The following is an 11,261-nucleotide window of genomic DNA, read 5'->3' as shown; positions in this document are numbered from 1 at the left end:
TGAGGACTTAGAACCGAAGGAGTACATAGAGAAGTGTGCTATGAAAGAAGAAGTCCGACCACCTCAAGGTATTGGTATGCTTATAGTATATACACTATTAGGGTACTTTCTAGTGGTATTAGCATGGTTTCATGCTCATTCTGGTGGTATTCTAATGGTATATGAAGGTTATTAGCAAGCATTCAGTGTTTAGTTTAGTCTTATTGTAGGTCATTGTTTGTCATATTCATTAGATACATGGTATACTCAGATGTCTCATAATTCTGTAACTTATCAGTGGTGGTTGAAGCTCCAAACTAAGGTGAGCATAAGCTGGGATTCAATGTTATTACAAGGTGTGTTAGCTACTATTATGCATATGTGCACTGTTAGGACATTATCCAGTGGTATTGACATGTTTACATGCCCAATATGGAGGTGTCATGGCGGTGCATATTGGTTCAAATTGTAGGAATAGTACACGTATACATGCTGCTACTAGCAGCTCATGCTGCACTATATATGTGTTTATTGGTCTGTTCTGTATTCATTCATTAAAGGGAAGAGAAAAGTGATGCTTAGAGTGTGGATGCTCATTTTCATTGCATATGCATACTGCATGGATAATTGGTCAGCCCTGGAAGTTGATGGTGTCGCTTGGAGATTCACATTTACCTTGTCCTTTGGAATGCAAAACTTGACGTCTAGTGAGAGCTTTAGAGGTGCTACACTGAGGTTTGACCTTGACTTGTGGATACACACACCACTATATGTTGGGAGTTGACTATGATATCTCTTGTAATAGTTAGCATTTGCAGTTTTATTAGCTTTAACTTTAGCTTTACAAATTTTAACTTTGGTTTTTGGACAAATTGTTAACTTTAGATTCCATTTTTGGATTATTATTTATATATATGAGCAAGAGTTTATTTTTCCAATTTTATAATTTAAAGGCGAAATACATAAACCGCCCCTTTAATTTGTCCTCAACTGACCCTTTTATCATTTTGGCACTTATAGTTCGTAAAAAATAAGCGTTCATGAACACCGGAGTCCAACAGACCATATGCGTGAGTTACACTCGCGAATGACTTGTCAAATTAACAGTAAGAAAATGACACCTATAAATTGTACATAAAAATCTGATGAATGTAATTACCAAAAAATAAACAAAGCAAAAAATAAAAAAGAAAAAATTTCCTATTAACCTAATGTGAGACTACCCCTCCATTCATCTTCTCCCCCCCCCCCCCCCACACACATATTCTTCTTCATCCCTTTCTGACTTCCCCTTTCTTTAATCATAATTTTTTCTTATTCTACAACTAACTAGGACGTTTTCCTTATTGACGAAGCTCGGCACGTCTGGCGACCTCTATCTCTCTATCTCTCTACTTTTTCGTCCTCTCTCTCTCTCTCTCTCTCTCTCTCTCTCTTATTTCATTGATTCAGAACTTGGATTTTCAATTATTATTCTTTGTAGAGTATTCTAATGTTTGGGTAATTTTTTCTTGAATTGGTGTCTAGTTGATTTTCTGATTCAAGCAACTGGATTTCAAATATTTCTAAAATGGATGGATGAAGTAATTCTGCTGAGATTTCATTCATGAATTATGAGTTTAACAATTTTTTGGTTAATGATTGGCTTTAATCTGATGAAAAAAATTTGTTTTGCTAATGTGGGTTTGACATCCACGGTGGCGGCGAAGGCGGCGATAATGGCCAACTAATTCTGTAATGATTGGAAGAAGATGTTGGAATTTCGGGGCCCACTTCAAATTAATTCTAAAAAAAAATTGGTAGGCAACGTGCGTTTCAGAATGTGTGTCACACCCGAGATGGGCTGACTAGGCCGGGTATTTACTTGATACATTTGATAGCTACTTGAAGTGTTAAAATGGTAAAAGGGTCAGTTGAGCTGCTTGTGTGACCGTTGAAGACAACTTAAAAGGAGAAATTCAAAAATAGCCAGATTTACAAGTGGTCGTTCAAAAATAACCCAATTTCAAAAGTAATCGAAATTTAGTTTCATGTAAAGATAAATCTGAGCGAAAATACTGTTCAAAACCCGGAAAATGCGCCAGTATATTATGCTGGAGTTCCAGCATAAGTATACTTGAACTCCAGCATATTATACTGGAGTTCCAGGATAAGTATGCTGGAACTCCAGCATAATATAATGGAGTTCCAGCATAAGTACACTAGAACTCTAGCATAACATACTGGAGTTCCAGCAAAGTATACCGGTCCAGTATAATATATTGGAAGTTCATACACAAGTGCTCGAATCTCCAGTATTATGCTGGAACTTTCCGTGTGTTGGAGTTCCAGCATAATATGCTGGAAGTTCATACACAGGTGCACAGAACTCCAGTATATTATGCTGGACCGATCTCTGTTGCAGCAAAATAGTAGCTATTTTACATTGACTTGAAAAATGCTGGTTATTTTTGAATGACCAGTCCGAAAACTGGCTAGACCGTGCCATATTTACCGACTTAAATGGGCTCGCCTAATTTAAAATATTTGAACTCTATTCCCCAGCTAAGAATTTTAACAAAACAACTTCCCCTTTCCTTCCGACTCTTCTTCTGTCTTGACACAAAAGAAAACTCCTCTTCCTCTGGATGTTGGGTCGTTCATAGTTCAAAAATCTTCGAACTCAAAACTGTATCAGTAAAATCAGTAAAACATGAGCAGCATAGGAACAGGTTATGACTTATCGGTGACGACATTCTCGCCGGACGGCAGAGTATTTCAGATCGAATACGCCGGCAAAGCCGTCGATAACAGTGGTACTGTTGTCGGAATCAAATGCAAGGACGGAATAGTTTTGGTATTTTGTTTTATTTGGTTGATTTTAGGGTTTTGTGTTCTAGTTTTTTTATTGATTGATTGATATTTTGGGGAATTTTGAAATTGTAGGGAGTTGAGAAGCTGATTGCGTCTAAGATGATGTTGCCGGGATCTAATCGTCGGATTCACTCCGTTCATCGCCATTCTGGCATGGTAATCGTTTATGCTCATATTACTGATGTAGTGTTGCTAATTTTTCTTGCATTGATTTATTATTTGATCTTCCCAAGGGATTATTATATGACAATACAACTAATGGTACAATAAATACTATCATCTCTTAGTTCCTAGCTGGATGACCTAGCATCGAAGACCTGGAGTGCTAATAATTGGAATCAGCAAAGGTGACAGTAGGTGAATTCTTCCCGTCGTCTAAGCATTGGTGGATAGAGTTACCAGGTTCATTGAATGTAAATAAGGCAAAAACTAGTTTTTTAGGCTGTATATAATAGCTGTTGAGTTCCCGTGACATACGAAAATTTTCTAGTGAAGTGGCAAAGGGGGTTAAAAAATGCTTAGGTTATAGGTTCAAATCCATGGCATAACATTTTTGAATCCCCTTGTATAGATTCCTGTCCGGTATTGCTACTAGATAACAATTACTAGCGGATTAGCCGAGGTGTGAAGACTGACTTGGACACCACCTTAATTTGAAAGAATTAAACTATTACTCCTCATTCCTAAATAAGCTGGACTAGGTCGGCTGTATGAATTTTCTACATCCATTCTGCTCAATTTGAGTCCTGTCATTCCAATACCTAATAATTTGTCTTTGGGGGGTGCTCTAAAGCTAGATATTATCTAGTTCTCCTGCTTATTTTTGTTTGATGATGGTGCTGGTTTAATTTTCAAATACTTGGCTGAGAAGATGAAAGGTTTCGTTGTCTATGTTCTTTAGCGTCGAACTAATATTGAGAAAAGGTTTAGGCGGTGTTATCTTTCTTTTCAACGGTGTTTGTTCGTGAAAAATTAATCAAGATGTTTTCTAGTGATGACAATGGAGTGCTGCTGCAGTTATTAATTTGTTAGAGGTATAAATTTACGGAAGCATCATCAAATGCACCATTAAAGCTGAAAAGGACCTATGGCACTGTTAAAGATTTGACCCAATGCTTGTTGGTTGATTCTTGGGTGATGATTTATTCTATTTTGCTTATTTTTCCTTATGTACAGGCTGTTGCAGGGCTGGCTGCAGATGGGAGGCAAATTGTTGCCCGTGCGAAGTCTGAAGCAACCAACTATGAAAGGTTTGCTTCTTGCCACCTTATCTGAAAACATATATGTGTACTTACATCGTGTGAGTTCTTTTTGTATATCTGTTTCTCTTGTAGTTTAGCATTCGTGGGAGTTCACATTTGGCATTTCATTGATCTATGAAAACTGCAAACTAATTTGTGGTTTCCTATTGGCTTTATGTTTTGTTTTACCCACTCGTAGTTTTCTACTAATGTTTTGAAAATGTAAATTGATTTGGACCTATCGTTTATGGAAGCACTTGCGGTCAGAAGAATTAATTTGCTCTATTACGGGGTATATGTGTTATGGTAGAGACACATGGAATAATTTAAATTGTAAGGTGCGCTTGAGTCTTTGACTAGTGTTAGGTAAAGTGGTGCTACTCCATAAGTGTGACATATGGACGAAAAACTTAATGATGTTTTTATGCATATCGTCACGGCTTTGAAGTGCAAAGGTCACTTCTTGAGTGAGTTTTTTGCAGGTGAATTGCTTATTTATCTTTTCGTGGTTGTAAGAATTTAAATGAACGATCTGGCCCTTATGCCTAGCTATCTAATATCTATAGTCAACCTAGATATCAGATCAATGAAAAATATTGCAGATCTACAATCCCACTATGAAGCTTCTCAAGACTAAAGAAATATTAATTGGTTTGCGTTTTTTTCAGAAGCACCTTCTTAATACTAAAGTGTGATACAGTGGTATTTAAGTCATTTTTCTGGCTCTTCTACTGCTACAATTGCGTCAAAGAGGCATTGCCGGATACCTCTCTGCTTCTGTTGATATTTCCAGCAAGGGTTTATTTTCACTTTAGCGGATCCTATTGCTAATATCCCTAGAAAGATGCCAGTGTTGTCATGTGGGATATTTATTAACATAGCTTTTGATTTGACGGGGGGCTTTTGCAGTGATTTCTTTGATTATTATTACCAAACGTGTAGTTTGTCTGTTTCCTATATTGTAGATGGAAAGTCAAAAAGATTCTACAGCCTCATCTTAGAGTTCTAGATGGTGATGAAAGTTTTTTTCCCAACTCGACATTATGAAATTGTTGTTTCACAGTCATCGTATATCACCACCCTAATTTTTGGCTCTTCTATTGACTGGGTTTGTAATTTGTAGTACATATGGTGAACCAATTCCGGTGAAAGAGCTTGCAGAACGTGTTGCTAGTTATGTACATTTATGCACACTTTATTGGTGGCTCAGGTACGTTGGAATATCTGTTGCCATTTGGATACTCTCAACTTCTTCCTTTTATTTGCTTTCTGTACCTGAAATTTTGGAGTACTATTTGTTTTAGGCCTTTCGGATGTGGGGTGATCCTTGGAGGCTATGATAGAGATGGACCTCAACTCTACATGGTTGAGCCATCTGGTGTCTCCTATGTGAGTAAAATCATTGTTTAACTGCTATATGCTTGCGCCACATGTCTTGCTATTATATTTTCTTGTATAGCCTCCTTGCCTTGGACCAACCCTTATTAATTGAGTTTATTTAAGATGTTTATGTCTTGTGTTGTTTGTTGTAGAGGTACTTTGGTGCTGCTATTGGGAAGGGCAGGCAAGCTGCCAAAACGTAAGTATATAGATCTCCTCTGTACAACCTAAATTTCAGATTTGAAACAATCAGGCATGACTTTCTGATGGTGGTGAATATTTGAATTTGCATTTAGTTTCAGCTACCAAAAAAAAAAAAAAAGATCGCATGAAACACTCCGAGTTGAAATTTCGCTTAGCCTTTTTAAAAGTGCCATGGATGTCATCCTTGGGGTTGTGCAGTTAGCCTTTCTAGATTTTAAGCTCCGTCCATTATCATCCACAAGAAAATGACAGTTCATTACTATATGCTCCCTCTTCCCTAAGAGACAACAACAACAACAACCCAGTGAAAATCCCACAAGTGGGGTCTGAGGAGGGTAGGATGTACGCAGCCTTACCCCTGTCCTGGGAGGGCAGCGAGACTGTTTCTGATAGACCCTCGGCTAAAGAAGATGGAATAAGCGCTGATAGCAATTCCTGACAAGACAATATATTTAGAAAACTAAATTGAAGATATCAATAAAGAATATGAAAGAAGTACCGATAGCAAGACAATATATTTAGAGAAACTAAATCCGAGGTCGAGGTCTGATAGCAATAGAGAATATGAAAGGAGCATTGATAGCAAACTAAGGAAGTACTAGTGACAAGTACTAAAATAACAAGATATGCAAAAATAGCAAACTCAGGATAAAAGGGTACTATACTAACACTAACAGTCTAACACTAACGAACTAATGAAGGCAAAGGGAAACGCACGACTACCTACTAACTTCTACCCTGATCCTCAACCTCCACACCCTCCTATCCAGGGTTATGTCCTCGGTTAGCTCAAGCTCCGCCATGTCCCGCCTGATCATCTCTCCCCAAAACTTCTTCGGCCTGCCTCTACCCTTCCTCTTACCCCTAAGTCCAACCTCTCACACCTCCTGACTGGAGCATCTGTGCTTCTCCTCTTAAAATGCCGAACCATCTCGGCCTCGCCTCTCGCATCTTTTCCCTCCACAGGGGCCACTCCCATATTGTCTGGAATAACTTCATTCCTAATTCTATCTAACCTAGTATGCCCACACATCCATCTCAACATCCTCATTTCAGCTACTTTCATCTTCTGGACATGGGAGTTCTTGACTGGCTAGCATTCTGCCCCATACAACATAGTCGGTCTAACCACTACCTTGTAGAACTTACCCTTAAGTCTCAACGGCACATTCTTATTGCACAAGACACCGGAAGCGAGCCTCAATTTCATCCACCCTGCCCGATGTGTTACATCCTCATCAATCTTCCTATCATTCTGAATTATAGACCCAAGATACTTGAAACTCTCTCCTGGGGATGACTTGCGTATCAAGCCTCACATCCACGTCCGCTTCCCGGGTAACACTACTGAACTTACACTCTAAGTATTCTGTCTTGGTTCTGCTCAACTTGAAACCCTTAGACTCCGGTGTATGTCTCCAGATCTCCAGCCTCTCGTTAACACCACCACACGTCTCATCAATCAAGACTATGTCATCTGCAAATAACATGCACCAAGACACCTCCCCTTGAACGTGTCGCATCAATGCGTCCATTGCCAAGGAAAACAAAAGGGGGCTAAGTGCTGATCCCTGATGAAGCCCCATCTCAACCGGGAAGTACTCAGAGTCTCCTCCTGCTGCCCTAACCCGTGTCTTAGCTCTATCATACATGTCCTGGATCATTCTAATATACGCTACATGCACTCTCTTAGTCTCCAAACATCTCCATAGGACCTCTCTCGGGACTTTGTCATAAGCTATCTCTAGGTCAATGAACACCATATGCAAATCCTTCTTCATCGCCCTATACCGCTCTACCAATCTTCTCACAATGTGGATGGCTTCAGTAGTCGACCGCCCCGGCATGAAACCAAACTGGTTCTTGGAAATGGACACACTCCTCCTCATTCTCCCTTCAATCATCCTCTTCCCTAAGAGAATGACAAAATTATCTTTAAGAAAAGGTTAATCTGATTAATATCTGCCCTAGTTTTTTGACTTTCATTGAATTTATCTCTAGAAATAAAACTTGCAGATCCAGAAACTACATGGAAAGTTGCTACTAATAGTAATGATTGGGCTAAAATTCACAATTAAAAAGTTGTTGTCAAAGAAGTTTTTCCTTGACTTCACTACGATACAATATCAAAATTCAAAGTCAATTTCCTAATACATTAATTGTGCTCTCGATGTTCACGTGGTGCTTTTTTGCCCAGAATTTTATGGTTATAAACACTTTCTCTCGTCTAAAAGCAATGCTTAAAAGATTCAAATCTTTTCTTGCCATAGACCATAGTTTGTCAGAGGGGTGGTAATTGAAAATTGGGGATATCTTATTTGGACTCCATGAGGTTTTGGCAACAATGGGAATGTCCTCTCGAGTTTCTACCATCATAGAAACACCCATTATCAATGAGATTAACTTGCTTATCTTAGCAAGTCACTTAAACACCCTTAGCCAAAATCTTTTCATCATTAAACTGGTCGAGTATGTTACTGAATGACCACGTAATATCTTTGTTTTCTTTCATCTATTTTCTATTTCTGTCTTATTAAGAAAGACAGGTTTATTTACTTATCCGCACAAGGGAGAGAGATCTGTAAACCCCATTTGTGTGACATTATATTTTGGTCGTTCAGAAATGTTTCTATTGAATCATTCTCAAAAAAGAAATGTTTATATTGAAATATTATTCTATGTAACTTTGAACTTTCTGAAATTCAAGTTAAAACTTTTATTTGTGTTTCTCTATTGAACTATTTTTCTTACTGTTTATTTAGGTTTTATGAAGGTCTGATAATATCTTGGTGATGTTAGAAGTAAACCAGCTAAACAGTTTACCGGTTTAGTTAGTATACTCGATGGAGACTAAGCTATTTTATAAATATGTATGAGATAAAAGAAACAGTGATCAAGTTGGGTTTTATTCCATCAAGCTTTGCCTTGTTTTGATTTTTTGGTTATGTCTGGCACCAAATTTTCTTTTATGCACACTAAATGTGACTTTGAAATAAAATCTTGGCAGAGAAATTGAAAAGTTGAAGCTCTCTGAAATGACGTGTCGGCAAGGGGTGATTGAGGTAGCCAAAATGTAAGTAATTGTTCTCGTTGTGTCATTGAACTTTACAATTTGATTCATGCTAATATTTTATTGCTGAAATTTTTGTTGAAATCTGACCTGATGCAAAGCAAGATCTATTTTTGTGTAGTCAATACTCAATAGATGTTTTCTGTGTAGTTTGTAGATGTTCTATGTTGACATTGAGTACTGCCTGCAAATAAATTTTTATAACATGTTCCAGTTCTCTCAACCTTTTGGTTAGTTCAATATTTTTCTGGCAGCCAATCAGAATCTTTTAGCTTTACAATGATATTGTTTAGTTGTAAGTGAAAAGTCAATATGTGAAACTGGTGTTTAACTCTGCGTAAAGAAGGGATGTTAGTATCATCACTTGCATTTGGAACACCAAGTTTAGTTCTTTATGAAGTGGTAAGTCTCTGCTTTTATCTGTATGTTGCAAGAATGGAGGCTTCAGTTTATAGTTTTATCCAGAAATTTAAGGGTTTCAAATTCATTTAGTTGGTGCTGCATGCTTTTATCGTTCAGCTTTTTGACAAAGTGTTCTATCTGGAACCAGAATATACGGAGTACATGATGAGGCAAAGGACAAGGCATTTGAATTGGAAATGAGTTGGGTGTGTGATGAGTCTAACCGACAGCATCAGAAGGTGATTCACGATCCTTCCGAGTACACTTTTAATAGGAACTGGTATCTTTGTATTAAATGCTAGTGTTGACTTGACATTGTCTTGATTTTTTGCCTGGACCTGTCACAGAAGCAAAAACGAGATATTAAAGCAAATACAATTTTTAGCCTTAGCTATTACTTTTTGTAATTCTCCATCGTACTTTTATTTCGTCTATGTGCGTTATTGATAATCTGGTTAGTAACTCGTGCTGCTATTTGATGTTGCCATAGGTTCCTGCTGATCTGTTAGAGGAAGCCAAGGCTGCGGCTAAAGCTGCACTTGAAGAGATGGATGCAGATTAGTGGCACAACGACAGTTTGTTCCATATTTATTCGGGCACCTACCTTATATCAAGCTGAATCAAAATATCAAATAGTCTTGCTCTGCCATGTTTTGAAGGTGACACCTGTATGATGGTTACTTTTAGTGATGAAAGAGATTTATTATTCCCTTAAATTGTTAAACTGTAATCGTTACACACAATTTTCTAAGATCAAGAGGATAGGTTGCATTCTCATATGGGGAATTCTCATTTTTAGCAGTTTTTAACTTTTAGTGATAGTTTCTTTATTGTCCCACATTTGCAACTTTTAATTTTTTCTTCTTCTCAAGTTGAATGGCATTTTTCTTTCATTCTCCGGTGGTTTGTATCCATCTTTGTGAGGTGGTTCCTAAATAATACTCCGAATGACTATATATAAATATATAATATAGATATATATTATATGCCTGCTCGAATAAATCAAACCAAAATACATGTCAAATATTTACTGTCAGCTTGATTAGATTTTCGATTGTATTTGTTTTTTCTTGATCACCAACCTTCTAAGTGTTGTCGTTGCTTATTTGCTTATTTCCACTATTATTGATATGTGTCTTTCGAGTTTGATTGGTCAGAAGAAAATAATTAATGGAGGCAACATGGAATTGTTTTGTCGTCGTTGGACCTTGGACTTGGACATAGTGATATAACATAGGATTAACCATTGATAAAAGAGAGAACATGTCATTTTCCTAACAACTTAATCTAAATTAAGTGGGTTCTATTTATACGTAATAAAAAATAAAGATGAAATTGTGTATTATTATCACTTTGAACAGCCCTGCACCATATGAATACTCCAATCGTCTAAACACCAAACAGTAAAACTACATTAAAGTAGTGCATTATAATTTACACCCAAGTTGACTGTATGGTAAGCTTCTAGCAGTTGTAGTCACTTTATTAATCAAATCATGAAATGAAGAGATTTTACTCGTCTCCTAAAAAAAATCTACAAAACAAGACAAAAAACAAGCAAATCCAAGTTTGCCAGCATTAATTTGACAACCTGGGCAACAATGCATCCATTGCTTTTGAGCTCAAATATTTGACTTAGCAGAAAGCAAACAGCAAGAAGTTTTATTATAAGCAAGAAAGAGCAATGCCAGTGAACAAATGATTCATTGACTATTTCAACTAAACCATGGAGTTGCATAAAGTGATGAAGGACATTCCATTTACAGATACAGAATAATTTCTGTAAACAAACAATCACACAGTTCAGTGCAATCTCACTAATTCCTATCTTTACAATAATCACATTTGTAAGAAAAATACATATATGTAACAACTCAATGCCGAGAACTCCAACGGTCTTCATTGGAACGAACTGCACAAACAACTGAACAAGTAATAGAAGCTCCAGGCATCTAATATGGTACTACTATTTTCATCCAAGAATTCTCTTGAGCATTTCAGACTGCAAATAGACCGTGAAAAAATGAAACTAGGATCAGTTTAATAATTAAACAGAAAATATGGAACCACAGGTTGATTTACTCCTCAGGTTGGAAACTGGCATTACAAAGTTTCTAGTACTGGCCAGGGTG

At 37.2% G+C, this 11,261-nt stretch overlaps 1 protein-coding gene across 1 annotated transcript; it reads left to right on the top strand.

Moving 5' to 3' along the window:
* Window positions 2,518-10,025, top strand: LOC109233127 (proteasome subunit alpha type-3). Its single transcript, XM_019398897.1, has 9 exons — window positions 2,518-2,815; window positions 2,905-2,988; window positions 4,009-4,082; window positions 5,197-5,283; window positions 5,378-5,462; window positions 5,606-5,652; window positions 8,665-8,730; window positions 9,278-9,368; window positions 9,620-10,025. Exons 1-9 carry the CDS (start codon window positions 2,672-2,674, stop codon window positions 9,689-9,691), a joined length of 750 nt encoding a protein of 249 aa, XP_019254442.1. The 5' UTR covers window positions 2,518-2,671; the 3' UTR covers window positions 9,692-10,025.

Source organism: Nicotiana attenuata, chromosome 10, assembly GCF_001879085.1.
Source record: "Nicotiana attenuata strain UT chromosome 10, NIATTr2, whole genome shotgun sequence".
In the NCBI taxonomy this organism is placed as follows: domain Eukaryota; kingdom Viridiplantae; phylum Streptophyta; class Magnoliopsida; order Solanales; family Solanaceae; genus Nicotiana; species Nicotiana attenuata.
This window is presented reverse-complemented; position numbering and strand designations above follow the sequence as displayed.

What these genes read in the sequence shown, in the direction of transcription:
- LOC109233127 (XM_019398897.1), top strand. Translation starts at nt 2,672, where the DNA reads ATGAGCAGCATAGGAACAGGTTATGACTTATCGGTGACGACATTCTCG. An exon ending in GAAGCAACCAACTATGAAAG is followed by an intron (nt 4,083 to 5,196) that starts GTTTGCTTCTTG and finishes TGTAATTTGTAG; the next exon opens with TACATATGGTGAACCAATTC. An exon ending in ACACTTTATTGGTGGCTCAG is followed by an intron (nt 5,284 to 5,377) that starts GTACGTTGGAAT and finishes TATTTGTTTTAG; the next exon opens with GCCTTTCGGATGTGGGGTGA.